Source organism: Centroberyx affinis, unplaced genomic scaffold, assembly GCF_046629955.1.
Source record: "Centroberyx affinis isolate AG114_WGS23_722 - 3 ecotype Tasmania unplaced genomic scaffold, CSIRO-AGI_Caff_v1 ptg000112l_1, whole genome shotgun sequence".
NCBI lineage: Eukaryota > Metazoa > Chordata > Actinopteri > Beryciformes > Berycidae > Centroberyx > Centroberyx affinis.
The window spans coordinates 42697-62186 of record NW_027278814.1 but is presented as its reverse complement, the minus strand read 5'-3'; the positions used below and the strand labels follow the sequence as shown (position 1 = coordinate 62186).

Here is a 19490-nt window from a genome sequence, read left to right as displayed (position 1 = left end):
CCCCTCTCACCGTTTCAGCTGTTTAGAAAAACATACAAATCAGTCATAAGACAAAGTACTGTCATGTAAAGCAGATTTGCAGGTTGATGATAAGCTTGTGTTGGTGATAAGGTTTGAGAGCCACGTAGCACTCTGTTTTTAATAACCTCTATTAAACCTCTATTGATTGATCATTCATATACAATTATCTAGTGGGGATGTCATTTGTGTAAGCTGGGTAGACGGTCATCAAAATGGATACATCCCCTTTTTGATTTATAGAAAGAATGTTATCATCTGCAAGCACGTGCCTGACCCTTCAGATACCAGCATTTGTGTTATGCATAGCTTTACATACACAATGATCTGTACCACCCATCCACTGTTACTCACTTGGGTGCTACACAAGCAAGTCGTTATTTGTTCCAGGCTTCAGTAAAATATTTCCAGTTCCTATGGGAGGTGGTTATTAATTTCCTGGAGAAACATTGTTGTGTTTACCCAGAATCCAACTCTCTCTCCCGTGTATTGGTGCTGCCATGGTATCACCTGTCTGGCTTGGTCACATGATCTGTCCTCCTCTGAGAGCTCATTATCTCTCAACTGCAACACTGTGCTGGAACAACACTGAGATCATCTGTAGAACATTAAAATACATCTCACACTCCGCAGTGTTTTGTATTTTAGATTTAGTTTAGGTCAATTCATAGCACAAAAATGTGGAGAAAATGTGGCCAAAAAAGCACAACAGATTACTGGCAATTTATTTGGCAATCAAGCCAAATAGTTCATTATTGAACAGTAGTATGGCTGACTTCTGAGGTTGTATATGCTGGTGAACAAATTCTATTTACTTGCTACACAGGCGGCCAGCCATAGCAATTCTGTCACTAACCAACCATTGCATGACTTCCTGATGGAGATGAGATTTGTGACGCCAAATGAATTTCTCCTTGAGGGACGATAAAGTTGTGAATAGAATTGAAAACTGGAGTAATGGGGTAGAAAAACTGCATTTGTCCTCTGTCTCATTGCTGAAATCAGAGTGAGTGTGTTTCTGTGTAAGTGAGGGATGAAATGCTTGTCAAGGGTACCAGACTTCAAACTTGCAAATGCTTTCTACCAATGACAAGCCACTGCCGTCATCCCCATCAAACAAATAGTCCTCCTTCATCCATCCTGCAATCTTCCAGCACTGTGGACTGCACAGACACAATCATGGTACGCCACATACATACTGGGGCAATATTCAACAGCCACATCAAACAGCACATCATCAACATCAAACCCCACCCATCCTATGCCATAGGATGGGTGGGGTGATGATAAAACTTGATATAAAATATATAATGGGATAGAGGGATACAATATTGCTATGAATAACATTCATATGGATTCACCACACCAAGTCAAGCCTGACCCTTCGGAATTCATTTTTTCATGTTTTACAAAATGTCCAATACATTCTGGCATCCATCCAGCACAAATGAATGTATCCAACCCTTGATGCATGCACTGAAAAGATATTTCAAAAAGAGGATTTTCTCCCTTGAAGAGTTGATAATACTCTTGAGGGCTTGTCAAGTGCTCAAAGCAAACTACATGGAATATTCTGCCGCTTGAACATTTATTGGCGGCTAACTGTACACTTCAAAGCAGATAGTGACTACTCTTCCTCCCGGTTCTGATTAGGCAGTTTGTCTTCTGCTATGTCAGCCATCTTGTCAGTCAGCCCTTCCCTCCTTAATGACTGCTGTCAGTCAGGGATGTAACTGTCAAACTGAGTCAATGGCTGCACTTCCTCTTCCCATGATTGGATAATGAGATGTACATCAACACATTTAAGTATTTTCAGCACCACAGTCAGCAGAATAAACAGCTCCGAGAACATGTTTGTAGAAAATCGTGCCAAGTTGATTCTGTGGAAAAGACAACAGCAAAATCTCAGTAATGAAGGGATAAAGGAGATAGCTGTTGGAGACAGAGGAGTAAGAGGCAGAGAGGAGGGTTGACCAGAGGACACGGAGGCAGCAGCAATACGGAAATAATGTCCTCTTTTGCATAAGAGAGAGGGTGGGGGGTGTTGAAATGAAAGGTGAAGATGTCTTCAGATGTGGCGGTTCTGATGGAAAAAAAAACAGGCGAGCGTCTGAAGATGAGAGGTGGGGAGGAGAGGAAGAAAAGAGAGGTAGTGGAGCAGTGTGCATTATTCATCCCTGCTGACACATCAGAATCTCTGATTCATCTGGAGAAGGGCATCAGTCAAGTCACAACCTATCTTCTGGCTTTCACTCATACGCACACACACGCACGTACATCACACACACGCATGTGTGCACACACATACTTGCAAATGACCTCCTGGCTGAAAATTGCATGTTAATACGGGCTCGGCTCACTACAATACTGACAGCTGCAACCAGAGACTGAGCTGGATCTTTGGACATCCAGGCTGTAGAGAAGCTTCTATCAGACTCCTGCTTCCACATTGCAGTGGTTCAAATACATCTCATAAGGCACATATAAATTACCTATCTACATACCTATCTATACAGGTAATATAGATAACCCATATAGGTATGCTGCTAAGGAAGTGTTCAATAACTGCAACTCTACAATCCAGAACAAGTCAGTGGAAATTAGGCTAAAATGTGTTTATTCTATGCCCCATAAAAAGAGATGAGTATCTTCTGTATACCTGTTTACATCGTCGACCGCACTTCTGCCTCTAAATAACAAGAGAAGAAGCAGGAACAGACCAAATCTCACCATTTAGAAGGTTTTGAAAAGGCCAATTGCTATGTTCACAACATCTAAACTGTCCTGCCTTGATGTTCTCCTTCAAGCTGGCTGGCAAAACAAAGCTAATGGGGAGGGGGTGTGCAGAGTTTATGGACATAGCACGGTGTAACACGAGGGAGAGAGCAGAAACAGAGAGTGGAGCAGTTAGGTTAATGCTGTTGCAAGAATCTGGCAGAAAGACTCCACTGAGCCATCTGACGTGAAACCAAAGCTGCTCTACCGGGAGCGCACGTCATCCAATATATTCAGTCAAGATGGAACTCAAAGTGGTGTTTGCCAAGAAAGAGCGGGGAACCATTATGGTTGAACCATATCAAATGCTACGTAAGGGAGAGCATGCCATCGCTGGATTCATAAGCTACTGCTCCTAACAGTAGATGAATACCTGTGGGGCTGTGCATCTCTAGAGGAACATATCTGATCTGTTTCCCAGAGATTCAGACAGAGGGAATTTGGCAGTAGGATTATTCGACTCCCACATAATGACCTTTCCCTGTTAAAATATTGCCAATTTCCAGATTCCTGTCCCTTGAAGGTGAAGTGGCTTATGTGTTTCTCTTTTACATGGCAGGGAGTGGAGCTGAAATCGCACAAGCCAAAAGAGAAAAGAGAAAAGAGAAAAAGCTGGGGGTCTACAACAGAGATGAATCCATGTGTAAAAATGACTGATTAAAATAATTAGGGATGTGGAAATGGTCTGGAACAATAACCAGCAAACACAAGGTGCCCCAGGGAAAAATCCCCATCTGTGTGTGTGGAAAGAAGACTTTCCATGAATTCACCAGGACAGTTTGATTTTCAGTTTACACAGGCCACGTTCTGCTGCTGTAGGCAACAGAAATACAGAAAAGCTAAACAGACAATTGGAGTGTGTGGGCTACATGATTAAAACCCAGGCAAGTACTAGCCCTCTGAAAATGTGTCAGCAGGAATCGATGCATCATTAAATTACACTATGCCAATATGCGTGAGTGGCCGTTAGCGTTAACAGCATATGACTGCGTGTAATTATAAACGTATAGGTCTACATGGACTACAAGACGGGCTCCAGACCGGTGCCTATGCATAATGTACAGATGGGCTTGTTTTAAGTAATACTAGGAGAAGCAGCTGCTTAGCCTTATAGGCGCAGCCACTCCATTGTCTGGAAAATAGTCTATATTTAAATAAGTCCATCCGCCTTGCCACCTGGTGCCTTTACTGGCGAAACATCACTACAATATTTATATAATACCTGAATAGGGACTTATAGTGTGGCTGTCAAACTCAACAGCGAGTTTATAATGACCTTATCCCACTTCACGGGATTGTTAATTTATTGTGATATCACTGGCATCATTTTCCTCGAGGGATTTAGAGGAACATTACTGCGATTTTTGTACAGTATTCTTGATTTATCGTAGGAGTTATTTTTTTCGTAAGGATTGGCATTTTGTAGCCTATAGCTATACGCCAATAAATAAAATTATTGTTTATACAATTAAAACAGAGTCAGACTTGCTCTTTGACTTATTAGAGAATACTTAAAAGGCCATCATAAACAGCCATTTTAATGAGTGAGAGAGGAACAAAGGCTTTGCCAGTCTGCTGGGCTCCCTCGTGCTGCCCAGCCAACAATAAGGAGGGGGGTGAAGGGGGACGCGCACTCGCAGCGCTGTTGCCAACCAGCCTGATCTGCACAAACCCGCGGGTCTGCTTCCCAGTTTCACCAAAACGTTTCAACAAAGTCACAAGTGACCCCAGGATGGAAAGAGGACGCCTCTTGCGCCGAGGAGACAAACGGTGAAATTCCATCCCGGGGACACTCGAGTCTTGCCCCGTTAGTTCCCCAAAGGCTATTCGATGTGTGAATATAAACGATCTGGGTGGGGTGCACGGCTGCAAAACATTTCTACTCCACGGATATGGATGCTATGTATATTGGGTTACCTTGGTAGGAAGTGCTCCGTCTTCTTTGCTGTCGGGTAGATTCATGTGGGTGGATTTGCAGCTGGAAGCTTCCTCGGGAACGGCAGGGATAAAGGTAATCCAGTGACAGCGGAGCTCCACTCAGAGAAAGGTCTGCCTTTGTGGGGGATGCATGCACACATCGCCGGTGTTTCCTGTCCTGTCGACCTCTCGGACCGCAACGGGTCACGGCTGCTCCTCAGCCCTTTTGTCGGGAGAGCATTGCTGGTCGGGCGGCCTCAGATACTGCTGGTTGATGTCATTGATACTCCCTGCCTTCCTCCTTAATGCCCTCCTCTCTCCTCTCCTCCTCGTCGCTCCCTCCTCCCCCCTCCCCTCTCCTCTCCTCTCCAGCTCACACACCGGAGCCCTCCCCCTCCCCCTCCCCTACACATGACGTGATGCAGTCAAGATCTCCAATAGCAACCGTATCCCCCATCACCCGCATCACCCCCATTACCCCCATTACCAACACCCCCCGCCGCCCCAGCCCCGGACCGCTGACTGGTGCAGAAGAGGTGGCTGCTGAGGTTGGTCATATTGGTACTGATTTTACACAGCGGTCTCCAGGGGCTAAAATGAAGATAAGCACCTTGAATCCCTGTAAATTCTAATAATATGGATCTAATTATAGCTGTTGGCGGGAATACCGAGCCAGAGTCCTAACGAGAAATAACTACAATAATCCTATGGTAAATTCTAAAGGAGGACACTATAAAATATTGCAGGTCCCTGTAATATTACAGGAATATTATAGCACTACCATAGGAGATTAAAAAAATAAAGTACAAGGACACCATAAACTATTAAGAACCGCAGACATTCTAAGTCCCTATAGGCATATAATAGCCTAATAATATCATTGTGATTTTTTTTCGCCCAAAATGCCTCCAAATGCATTTTTGCTTTTTTCTCAAACAGTTTCTTTCCCCACCAGAATAAAGTCCAAAGTGGTTTAAAGAAGGTCTGAGAAAATGGCACCAAAGGCTACCCCTTTTAATCAGAAAAAGTAAATGTATTATGTAATATGGGCCTATATATCTATTTACATTTCTTCTTATAGATCATATAACATGATGCATCAGGCCTACAACAAACCACCGCCACAAGCGCATCAGTTCTCACAGTGTTAGGCCGGAGAGTGGTGTTGCAGCCTGACACGATGCTTCAGGACGGTATGAAAAAGGTTTTACTCCAACCTCCTGGCTCAGCCCCGGCCCGCCACAAACAAACTCTGCGAAGCGGCGTCAGCAACACTGCCTACCTAGATTTCCGTTCACCGAGATAAATTGTCACGCATGCATATTCAGCCCTCTGATAGCCTGATAACATCCAATGCCAATCATTTTCTCTCTCTCTTTCTCTCTCACATATACACATACATACACACAGAGTGTTAGATAGAAAGAGTGTTAGGAGGGTCAAAATTAAACTACTACTAATAGGCTAAATAGTATTAATATTAATAATTAATTTGAAGCTTCAGTTTTGGAGTCTCTCACAGGTCTTCAAGGGACAAAGGTATAATGCTCTGCAAGATTTTCTTTGTTACTACTGACATCTAGTGGGGGAAATGGAAATTACCATTATGTGAAGTCACATTTCCTTGAGGTAGGAAGCATTTACACAAGAGGCCCATGACTGTTTAAATTCAGGATCAGGTATGTCAGATATGAGTGATCATTTTGCCAGTATTTACCCAGGAAATTGTTGTCCGCAGTGGAAAGGCACACAAAAAATAATTTAGACCCCATGAAGCTAAAACTCACCATTGAAACCATCACAAATGCAATTCTTATACAGGGGGGTTCCCTATACTCACTGCACCACCCTGCTACCCAGACAGATTTAACATGTTTGTTGAAAGAGTGACAGCAGCATGGGCAACTGTTATAATGTTGTAACGGGAAAAGCACCAGTAGTAACCTGAAGATTAACAGTAGCAGAAGCAATATATCTTACATTGTTTCTGTTTCCTGGTGGGCTAATACCGTGCCTGTTGTGTGTGTGTACCGTCTCTGCCAGTAACCCCGTGACCTACCAGACTGTATAGCCTTACAGTATTCCCGTTTTCAGAGCTGAGGCAAGGGCGGAAGGTCCCTAAAATTAGCAGGGGAAGTGGCCCTGTCTCCACCGCTGCCCCGCAGTAGTGACGTTAATTACACTCTATTTATACTTTAAGAGTGCAGGACGCTGAAAGATCAAGTTTCTGTTATGCTTTATTTCCCCGTCCTCGTGTTTATGTCGGAGCATGAGAGCCCATGTTTGGCATGCAGAGCTGACTAAAGTCCAGGCAGTGATGAATATAGGCCTGGACTAAATCTGATTTTAAATATTATTCTGGGACACACTCACTCTAAATTAAAAAGCATGTCTCATACTATCTAAATAGGATATCTTTAGGTACCTTGTTGCACTGGTAGGCCTGTAGAGATTTTATGTCCTGCTATCGCAACCATTTCAATCCATCTAAATATAAGGATGCCCATAATTCAAATGCCTCAGTTGCAAGTCAGGATAGTCATGTAGCAGCCCTGCATATCCACTCAAACTTCTCACCAAACTGTGGATCAAGTGACAACTCAGACATCATCAGGCAATCTGGACCAGTGGTTATGACAAACCTAGGGCATAGCTAGCCTATAGCCTATCTGTGTAGGCTATAGGCATGAAGATTATTTTAGTCTTTAGGCCTAGTTTGCAAACCAGAAATCAGAAACAAATCATAGTAGGATTTTGCAGACAAGGTAAAAACATGTAAAAAAAAACAAAAACGCATGCCAACATTGAAATTATTCACATACAAACACACCGAACCACTTGCTGTGATACTGAATTTTATTCAAGTATCTCCAACACACTTTTGTTCTTGAGTTATCATCAGTTAAATTAATCAGTCAGTTGAGAAAGAGAAAGGCAGCGGCAGTTCATAGCCTGGATGTAAAGTTGTCTATGTAGGATTCAGAGCTTCTCCATGTGCATTCAATTTGGTGGTGCTTAGTACAGACAGACAAATAAAACATTCATGATAACACAAGATAAAACAAAATAGACACTATTAAAAATAAGACTAAGATGCAGGAATGGCTGGAGAGCCATCTGTACCATTCTTGATGTGAACTGCATCTGAGGTTAAAGGGAAAATCCACTCCACAAAACGGAATTCACACATAAACTTGGGCAGTTCACTTGAGATTTCTCCCAACGATATGAACAAGAAAGCCTGAGCTCTGTTGTCATCATCAAAACACAAGTCCTGAAACTGCTTCTTTGACAGTGAATTGGATACTGTTGTTGATGGTGACAGTACCCAGGGTGATTTCACAGGGATATAGACACATTTTCTGGTTTGAAATCATTTCAAAATTCAGACATAGGCAAAAATCTCAAAACATTCTTAGTTCACAATTTCAGTGGATTCCAATTCAATGTCAGTGGAGCAGCCCTGGGCTTTGTCTCATTTCCATGTTCAGATATTTAAGTGTCTAAAAATACAGGAATGTCACATGTGAATTCTGTTTTTAAGGGGGGATTTCTGTTTGAACAATATCGCCTTTGATTGGGATATCACAAACTGCATAGGTTACAAATGTTTGTGTGTGGACTGGAGAGAAAGCCAAAGAATGGTGCCTGCTCAAATATCTGTCTTTTCACTCAGAGTGAAGGGTTTTCAGTCATCCTCACTCTCATCATAGTCCTGTAATGCTGGCGCTGCAGGCTGTCAAAGCATATCATAGTCTAAAATATCCAGCGACCGATTTTCACAAACTGTGGAAGCCTCATATCCCAAGTCAGGTTATTAGTTCTCCTTATAATTAGGATAAATTAGTTGCTTTTCACTTTGCCAACAGCTCATACTTTGAAACAGAACATAGCCACATGGCTGACATTTGGCACAGTAGGTTCAGCAATTGTCAAACATAGTTGATGGTATATTTGAACGATGCTAAATTGGTGATTACAGATGGGCATTTTAAGCAAGCAAGCTTGGGTGGTTTAGTTTGTTCAAAAGGATCCTTTTTGGATGAATTTGCAAAACAGATCTACCAAATAAGATAAGCATAAGCATATTCACTCTTCATTCTCATGCAGGTTATCTGGCTAATTTGATCATATCCTTATCATATTTGTTCCTATCAGTGATAATAAAACCCATCTTTCACACAATCCAGACAACACCAAACACACACAGGCACCACCATACTGTAAGAGTCTCCCTTTGATTGAGAGAAAACAGAACAAAATGCATTAAAGCCTATATCAAGTTGAAGTTTCACCAGCTTCAAGTAGCAATAGAAACCTAGCATCACTTTAAAAGTGTGCATGACTCAACATTAGATAAAAGTGACAACTGACCAGATCTCAGCCACAGATTTAAACCCAGAGACTAGGTGTTTTATTGCTACGGTTTGGTCTGAGACAAGGAGGGATGGCATTGGTAGGGCCAGCATGGGAACGGAAGTCAAGTGGACAGAGGGATGAAGACAATGGGGTGGAAGAGGAAGGGGGGGGGTTAACGGTAGTCCATAGTAAGGTATAGTTGGGGATGTGGACCGACAGGGTGAGGAGAAGTGCAGGGGTGCCTAGTTCGGGGACAGTGGTGGAAGTCAGTGCAGCTCAATGAATGCCTCCATCTCCTCGGAGATGAGCCCCTTGTAGGGCAGTCTGTGCCTTTCAATTGCACGCGCCGCCAGGCACTGAAGGGTGACGTAGTTCAGCGGGTAGAGGGCTGGGTGCCCGCTGCTCTGCTCATCCAACAGCTCGTAGGCTGTCTTCCTCTGTGCATTTGTGGCGTCGAAGTGAGCCCCAGCCTTCACAAGTAGTGCCATAATCTCAGGGCAACTGTTGCTAGCAGCGATGTGCAGTGGAGTGTTGTTGTCACAGTCACGCGAGTCGACGTCTGCGCCACACTCCAGGAGCAGCGACGCCACAGCCTGGGAGGGGAAGCGACCCACGGGGTAGCGGCCCACAGACGTAGTTTCCTTGTCCACAGCCATGTGGAGAGGAGTGAAGCCGCTTCGCCCCCGAGGGTTCAGCTTCAACAGACGGTACACCGTCTGCTTCTTCTGATGCTCCTGCTCTGGGCTGCACTCCAACTTCTCCAGCAGAAAGATGAGGTGGAGGATGATGGAGAGGGCCTTGGTGAACTGCGGGGCTTCTGGGGGGTTGTCCCTCTGTGCCACAGCTCTCTCCACCTCCCTCACGCTTTTCCCCAGCACGCCCATGAGATCGTGGAAAGTGATGCGCGTTGCCAGGGTGCCTTTGGCCCGGTCTTGAAGGACAAAAGAAAAGAGCTCTGCAAAGGACAGGAAGCTGGAGGCCGTCATTGGACTGAGGGGGTCCAGGTTACTCTGCTGCATGTCTAAGGCATATTTCCAAAGGCTGATGCAGCGTTCAAAATTGCCCGAGTCAGCATAGACAGCTCCCCGGTAGCGGATGTAATAAGAGGTGTCGGGGTGGGATGGCCCCAGGATGCGCTCACGGACCAGCAACGCCTGCATCCGCATTTCATCGGGGTCTGTGATCAAAGCTTCCAGCTCCTCCGCAGTGCTCACCTCCTGGGCACAGTCATAGGCAGGGATGGGGGGGCCAGGTGGAGGCTTGGCCAGGGAACCAGCTTTGTCCCCTGGTTGCCGCAGCTCCATGGCCCTTCTCCAGTATCTCATCGCCCCCAGGAGATCCCGTTTTTTATCCACAAAAGTGGCCCCAAGGAGTTCAAGTGCATCAATGCGTTCCTCTCTAGAGGAGCGAGGCTGATGGGCGAGGTACTCTACAATGTTGGTGTGACCTGTTACGCTTGCAGCGAGAAGTGGAGTCATTCCATATCCATCTCTCTCCATGCGAGCATTGCACTTCAGCAGCATCTTCATGATATCCAGACTACCAGACTCGGCACAGTCGTGTAGGGCGGTGTTTCCTTTCACACTCTTGCGGTTGACATCAGCACCGCGATCCAGGAGGAACTTGGCTATCTCTTTGTGGCCCTTGTAGCAGGAGATCATGAGGCAGGTATGGCCATGGCGGTTGGCTACCTCCATGTCAGCTCGGTGCTCCACCAGGTAACGGACGATCTCCAGGTGACCGTCAAAGCAGGCAGCTCGGAGGGGCGTTGAGTTTGTCAACGTTGCATTATTCACAGAGGCACCGTGTTTTAGTAGCGTTTTAACCACAGGGAGGTGACCGGCTGCCGAAGCCGCCCACAACGGCGGAGCCCCTTCGATAGTCTCGCCGTCAAAGTTCACCGATCCTCCCAGTTCAACATTAGCTTTACAATGTTCAAGGAGGTAATCTACAACCTCTAAATGTCCGTATCGAGAGGCAATTAACAGAGGGGTGCCTCCCTGTGTTTTCTCCTCAGCTAAAGCCTCCAACTCCTCAGGAGTTTTGTTGCTCAGCAACTTCTGGATAAGTTTCAGCTTACCATCTCTGGCCGCGTTGAAAACAGCCGTCGTTATATCCATTTTATAGGCTTTGTGCTGTCGCGCTGGCTACCAACCCCATAACCACGCGTTTATGGACAGAAAGGCGATACTGGTTTTAAACAACAGACCGGAGGAATCTTACCCTGGACTCCGTTTCTATCTCCCATCTTTCTGCCATTTTGAGGGTGCTGTCAAGATGGCGTTTGTGTTGTTTGACAGGTCTATGTTTACGATTTCAGCGAGGCATTTTGGGGGATGTAGTTTTGAAGAAATTACTTTTGTTAAGGGTAGGAGGCAGTTTACTTCACGAAGAACTTCAGTTCCCATGATGCATGAGTTGACTGACCTAACAGCTGATGGGTTCGTTTGTTATGACTGTCCGGACAAACACGGTGCACCGTCAGTACTCTGTTATCCCTTTTGATAGTGCCAGCGGGTCTCCGCAACAACCCGGCTGCTCACTAACCCAAGACACCGTTTAAAGGGCTCACTCTATTTAAAAGGCAAATTGGGGATCCCCATGCTATTGCAGTGATACGAGAGAAAAAAAACGAGCACTTGACGATACAAGTAGAAACTTGGTAGTAGTGGTACACTCATATCACATTACAGAATTAGAGATTTACATATAAGATGGGAGATCCTATGGATATCGCTGCAAGTGACTAGAAGGGCGCATTAATAACGTTTTTACAGTCCACAAATACAATCCTACATACAGACATGGGTAGACATGTGTAGACAATAGTCATTTTTCTTTTATCATTTGGGCTCTGTGGACCTGTATTTTCCTGAATATGTAAATATCAAGGCCCTTGAGACTTATAGGTCTACTGCTGTCTGCGATGAAGCCACATACCAGGAAAATGTGCCCCATAAAAGATGTTACACAAAAGAATCCGTTTGACATATTGTAATTATAATATTCTATAATTATAATATTATATATTATAATTCATAACAATTACAATTATTATAAATTCATATAATACATGTTATTATTATTATTATTATTATTATTATTGTTATATAATTATAATATAATTATAATTCATTATAACTCATTGTGAATCAACAAAATTAGGCCTATTTTATTACTGCTACTCATTGTAAAACTGACAAATAGAGTTAATCTTCAATCTCATCTGTAATGTCATCCAGTGTTATGTTGCCCCCTGGTGACAAATGCAGAGAAAAGATAAAATGCTTGGCTTCTCCATAAGGAAGTCCACTGTACAGTATATTTTGATATTTAATGAAAAGTGTGTCGTTTAAATGCATTTTATAGTCTTGAATAATTAAATTGTCTTTTAAAAGCTCCCCACAAACCCTGACACAATCTAACTGAATTTCAGTGCTCTAACATTATAGGTCAGTGGCTCTAACTTCATAAACTACACAGGCTAATGAAAACCCATAATCAAATCAGCCAAATGAACAGAATTGAGAATTGAACCTCATGAGTCGTTATAATTCCCCTGCTCGTTCTGTCTTCTCCTCTCTTCCCTTGCTCTCCACACAGTAATCACAGTGAGCACAGTGAGCAGATATTCTCCACCAGCCACGGCCAACAGTGTTGGGCCAATGTGCGTAAGGCATCTGCAGTGATGTAACATTAGTGATGAATAAAAAGGTGAGTAAACCATGATAGCCGTTTGACATTCAACAACCACCAATACAAACAAAAATCACTTCATTTATTGTTTTTCCCCCCTTAAAACACCCTATCTTCATATTACTTACACCAGTTTACTACTGTTTGATACTATTTACTGGGATGGATACTGTGAATATATGTCATAAAGACCTAAAAGGGTGGGTAAACTATTCAGCAAATAAAAGAATGAATTAACTGAATTGAGCTGGGTTTATCCTCCACTACATCCCTGTATCTGTGTTTGCTGCAGAATATTTTTTTCAAATCAGTAAGTGTCACCTGGAGTTGGTAAAATAGGAGGTTTCCATGATGAAATGGTGTGTTTCCTTTTATTACATGAAGCACCCATCAGGCAGGTGCAGTCAAAATAAACTGTTAAATTGCAATATTTGATAATATCCATTATATTTTTTAGAACAGGTCTGTTGAAGAAGGCTGACAGATCAAACAAATGCCAGAGTAATAAAGATACATAGGCTGTTTAGGTATATTCTGCAGATGGCATTGAATTAGTCTATAATATAGAGCCAAAATTTGTGGGATAAGTCAACATTGTGTGATTTCATATAACCCAGACTGGGACTAAACCACCATTAACCCTAAATCAATCAATCAGTCAATCAATCAATCAATCAATCAATCAATCAATCAATCAATCAATCAATCAATCAACCAATCAATCAATCAATCAATCAACCAATCAATCAATCAACCAATCAATCAATCAATCAATCAATCAATCAGTCAATCAATCAATCAATCAATCAATCAATCTATCTATCTATCTATCTATCTATCTATCTGTCTGTCTAACAGAAAAGAAAAAACATAATTGAGTACATAATCAGAAAAGTGATCTATCAAGGAATGAATACTTTTTAACCTGCCACTGCCCAATATTCACTATGGGCACCAGAGAGTTAATTTTCCTTTTGATTATGCTGATGATTCTTGTTATCCCTCCTATTACGTTAAAAATAAAACTAGATAAAACTCAAAGAGAAATGGTTTGTGCGCCGGTCTTATGTTATGGGCCTTAAAGCATGGGAAGATTTTTGAAAGATCAAAAAAATGCAACAGACCCCAAACATAATAGGAGGGTTAAAGTCTCTTTTCTAGATGTATATCATAGGTGTAATGTCATTTCAACACGGAGAAAGAGAGAGATAAAGAGATACTGAACAAAAAGGACAAGGAGACAAGGAAAGAAAAAGGGAAATAAATAGCCTACCTGTATGTGAATCTTGCTCTTCTTATGACAAACGTCTTATGACCAAGGCAGTCTGTGAGGATACAGCCTATTCATTTCCCTGTTTTCAGTTTTACTTCAGTTTTTTCTTTGCAACAGAGACAAAGTTCTTTTTCAGATGTACACAGACTATTTTCTGTATGAACCTATATAACAGAGGAATAGATCATTTTAGATGGCAAAAATTCAAATAAAAAAAAGAAGAAGAAAAGAGCAGTATTGAGTTTTTTTTTTAAACTTTATTTATCCAGGGAAAGTTGACTGAGCGCACTTGTTCTTTTCCAGTTTATTTCCCCTTAAAACACCTTATCTTCACATTACTTACACCAGTTTGGTACTGTTTAATACTATTTACTGTGATGGATACTATGAATTTATGTCATGAAGACCTAAAAAGGTGGGTAAACAATTCAGCAAATAAAAGAATGAATTAACTGAATTTAGCTGGGATTATCCTCCACTATATCCCTGTGTCTGTGTTTGCTGCAGGATATTTTTTTTCAAATCAGTAAGTGTCACCTGGAGTTGGTAAGTTTCCATGCATGGTGCATTTCCTTTTCTTACATGAAGCTCTCAGGCAGGTGCAGTCGCAATGAAAGCTACTTCAGTTTTTCTCTGCAACAGAGACAAACTTCCATTTCAGATGGGCATACACTATTTTCGGTGTGAACCTATATAACAGAGGAACAAAGAGAAAAGAAAAAGAAAAGATAAAGTTAGGGCATGCAATCAGTTTTTTTTAAACTTGATTTATCCGGGGAAAGTCGATTGAGCGCACTTGTTCTTTTCCCATAACACGCTGCTTCACATTCACACAGCTCCACACAGTCTTGTACTGTTGAGCCATTCCACTGGAGCAGCTGGTGGACAGAGGGGAGAATAATGTCACACATTCACTTTCCTCACCCACATTTTTCCAGCTGGTCTGGGATTTGAACTAGCGACCTTCTCCTTTGGGTCTTCAATCACCTTGTTGGAGCTTATTGTGAGATAACGACCGGCTCACTGTACATGATCCTTTACTTAAAAAGTGCATTGCAAATAAAAGACACCCCTCTCTCTCTTTCGAGAATTTGTTGACAATATCAGTGACACCTACTTAAACTACTTTAAACTATATAAAACTCAGTCACAGTCTCGGTCAGTGCACATACACATGTTTATACATTGAATAATGAGGGCAAGACCTTTCTCTATCTGCCAATACAAGCATCTGGAGGTAAACACTCCTTAACAGTGTCATTCCCTACTAATATTCATTCAGAGTCACACACAGAACTCATTTCACCCAACAGAAAACAAACAAAATGGGCTTAACTTCTCTGTTGCTCAGGTCTACAGCCATACATCTGATTCTGCCCACCTGTTCATGAATTATGGAAAGAAGCTACTGAGTAAATGGATTGCAGCATACCCATACCTCCACAATTATGTTTATTTTGTGACTTGCCTGATTCCACAAAACTAACATTTCCTCTTTTTTTTTTTTGCTATCACCCAAAAACAGAATACTCAAGAACTGGAAATCCAAACAATGGACCAACAGCATTATAGATTATCACTAGAAAAAGTTACAGCCTACTTTATACATCATTCATTTTCTCCAGTGGATTTATTGCAGCTTCACTTGTATTTGTATGCAAAAACTCTTATATAAAAAAGTTTAAAGACATTTGTAAGACTTTAAAATGTTAATGTTGCTATAAATAATTTGGTATGATATCATTTTTACACACTTGTGATAGTTAATGGAAGATAATGTTAAAATGTTGAACAAATTAAATAATACTGCTTTGAATACTGTGAGAGTCCAACAAGATATGGTTCATAAATCAAACAATATATATTCAGAGAGGTGACCACCGGAAAGATAAAATATAAAGACTGCTAATCTGTGGTGGGAACTGAACTGATAGTGCTATCTGGATCACTTTATGTCACTGCAGCCTCTAGTCACATGCTAAGTGCCTCATCTTCACATGCTGAATACATGTTAAATTTTACATCCAATTATCCAATTATTCCCTTTATTCCTGCCAATTGCCACATGATAGAATAATATTGTATTCGGAAAACAAACCGAGGAATGTTTTTCAAAATGTGTTACAAACAAACACGAACAAACAAATACGTTTTTAAATAATTTTCTATCACAAATAAATAAGTAAAAAGTCAATGGGAATGAGTGTTCTTTATATCCACTCTAGTACAATATTTCTTATTGCCTAGAGTCATTTCCTGAAGGAGTGTTCTGCTAAAACAAGGAGCACATGTCTGCTTGGTGTGTTTAAGATGTGGAACTTGACCCAGAGCTGTTTGTAGAGCTGCTCATACAAGCCAGGGGCATTGCCATGGATTCTGGGTCTCTTCATGTTCCATAAATACCAATGGGTCCTTTACATTAATTATGAATGGATAATTCTATTTTTGATAACCTCCTGCTTCTCAGTTAATTTCATTCATGTCAGAAATGTCTTCTAGAAGTCGATCTGTCTACCTTATACATGTTTGACTACTTGACACAAAGGTTATACTGACTGGAAATCTTGCGTATTAACTTGTATACCATATCAGGGACGTGATCATTTATTATGAGATTTTAAATAAATACAAGAGGACAGGGGGTTAAAAAGAATTCATACTGATATTGAATACATATGGAGGATAGAATACATCTCTTGCTTTTATTTATCTTGTTTATTATGTTGACTATAGTGACTATAAAGGACTAAGGCAATAATGCTACTAATAAAGCCTAGCCTAACATAATACTAAAATACCAGTAAGCATAAAGGTGTAAACACATGGGGCTGGTGGTGTGCCACTACCAAACTTGTAACATTTTCATGTTGCTACAAATACACCCAAAACATTTATGGTCATACAATTCAATCATGGACTGTGTTGATACACAATATTTATTCCACACTTTTTTAGAAACATTTATGCATGCAATGTGTATCAAAGAAGACAATCTCCATTGAAACACAAACCAGAAAGGAAAGTTTGATGAATCTTGAATGCTGCACACCAAGGCCTTCTTCACTTTGCAAACATGATCGTTCCATTATTTTGTTTCTGGAAGACAAGTCAAACACACATCACATTCAGTGGTATTCTGCTTTGTGGCTCCAAATATTTGCTGTTCATGCACCAGTTTACAGAGCAGATTAGGAAGTTCCTACAAAACTGGTTTTCAGTAAAGTCCTGTTAAGACTGGTGACTAACCACATATTTCTTTGTAGTTGTGTCCTGGAGTTACAATGGAGGAAAATGGTAATTACACATAATGCATGGTTCATTTTCCTCAGAGTTTGTAAACACTCTATAAAGTATATGAGAGACTAAAGTTAATAGGGGGAAACATCAAATTAATCTACTCTGATAAAGTGAATGCTGCCAGCATATAGTCCCAGTATCCGGGTTGAAGGTGTGTTGTTCTGCTGTATGCTAAACTACTTGTCTATTTGAGATGACCTGAGGTTGTTCCTACAGCCCAGGGTTTCTGCCTGGAGGAGGGCAAATTCATATGAGGCCCTTAAAATGACATGATGATATATGACATATTTATAAAAAAGCATGACACATCCAGCCTAGGGGCCTTTGAAACACTCCCTGGATGATTCAGAGCTGTACATAAATGTTTGTGCAACATGTTTCACATTGATTTGGGAACTGCCAAGAGGCATAGTTATGCATAATGCAAATTGTCATCAAGTGCTTATTGCTCAACACACAATTATATTTAAAAACGACCGGTCTTGAGGAAATGCTCGCATACCAAACATACTGTTGGAAATGTGTGCACATTAGACAAATGGACAAAGATGAACATCACACACATGAAGATGAGCTTCACTCAAAACATTTTCACATTCATCCAGAACTGTAAATCCAATCTATCGTTTCTTGCTCCATGGTACAGAAGCTACAGTCTATATTTACATTACAAATGTCTTTTGAGTGACATTATTGCAAGGATAACATCGATGAAGAATTTTGCATAAGCCATCTTTCATTTTCTTGTATTTGCATAATGTAATTCCAAGTGAGGAGAAATGTAATACATTAAGTCCTCCATCACAGATCGGATTAGTAATGATATCATGTAAAACTGAATGAGGTTTATTCCTCTAAATAAAACTTATCAAAAGTAGAACAAGTGCAGAAACGTGGAAGGTTTACTATCTTATAAAACTCTGTAGCAGCTTGATGCAGTTCACACAGGCTGGGTATTCAGGGTGGTTTTTAAATATGTAATACATAATTAATGAACGTGTTAATTAACAAGATCATTGTCTGTCACCTGAACTATTGCTGAGAATAAAGCAGCAGCCCTGTAAATTTATGGATAAATTCAAATTACCGAGTTGCAGATTTTGAGATAAATGTATGTATGGTGGTCTTATAATTGCTCCATGGCTCACTTGGGCAATCAGCAGTGTGGGAAGTGGTACAGAAGCCAATTTCAAAGCTTCCTTGGGCGTTCTCCTTTCCACATTACTGAAATACTTCAGCAACACAAACAGCGTGATTCCATTTTCATATTAGAGGATTTTTGCTTTCTTTTTTTAATCAACAGCAGAACAGCAGTCAGTGTGAGAGTGTTTGCATGTGGACATAGCAGGAGGCCAGGAAGGGGGGGGGGTCTCTGAAGCCAAGTTAATCACCTTGGTTGTAGCCCAATTTTTTTAGATGCAGCTAAATTATATATGTAGCTATGATATTATAATCAGTAAATGTTGGAGGTGCCTATGGCTGCAATCCTGAATGGATCACTCAGCCACTGGTCAATATAGATCAATATAGTGGCTATATTGGCTTTTTCTTAACTGAAATGAGATGTTCGAATTAGCCAGCAATAGCGTGTGTGTTAATGACTAAGTCTATGGTGTATTCAATAGGATTTCCCTCTGTTTTCATACTTATTTTCCGAGGTGTATTTTATCTGTCCATTCCTATGGAGAATGTGGTCATCATTGGTGGCTTTAGACGCCTCTGCTAGCTTATCACACAATTACCCAGCCTTGCCTGACTTTCTTGGTTGTGATTAATATTCATGCCACTGCGCGCCCCCACCCTTAGTGGCACTAAGCACCTCCACTACTTTCTGCAGGGAAATCTGATGCATATATTCATTCCCATAATGAACTGGCAAAAATTCACAAACAAAGATTCAAAACAAAACTTTACACCAGGCATCAGAACAGGGGCTCGGTGGCTCAGTATTTATCTCTGTCACCTCCCAGCAAGAATCACATGGGTTTGATCCCTGATCGCAACCCTTTTTGTTGAGTTTGCATGTTAAATTAGATGAAAGTTTATTGATCCCCTTGGGCCGTTGCAGCAGCAAGTAGTAATATGATTTATCAAATAAAATTAGTATGCAAATATAATATTGAGAAAATGGAGGTTATATAAACATATGCAACCA

The 19490-nt window shown here is 41.3% G+C and overlaps 1 protein-coding gene across 1 annotated transcript; it reads right to left on the bottom strand.

Annotated features, from left to right (window-relative positions):
- Window positions 1-7581: 7581 nt before the first annotated feature.
- Window positions 7582-11328, bottom strand: fem1a (fem-1 homolog a). Its single transcript, XM_071527191.1, has one exon. It carries the CDS (start codon window positions 11187-11189, stop codon window positions 9336-9338), a length of 1854 nt encoding a protein of 617 aa, XP_071383292.1. The 5' UTR covers window positions 11190-11328; the 3' UTR covers window positions 7582-9335.
- Between the last annotated feature and the right edge of the window lie 8162 nt (window positions 11329-19490).

Bases quoted from the DNA above. Each gene is read 5' to 3' on its own strand.
- fem1a (XM_071527191.1), bottom strand. From the start codon at position 11,189: ATGGATATAACGACGGCTGTTTTCAACGCGGCCAGAGATGGTAAGCTG.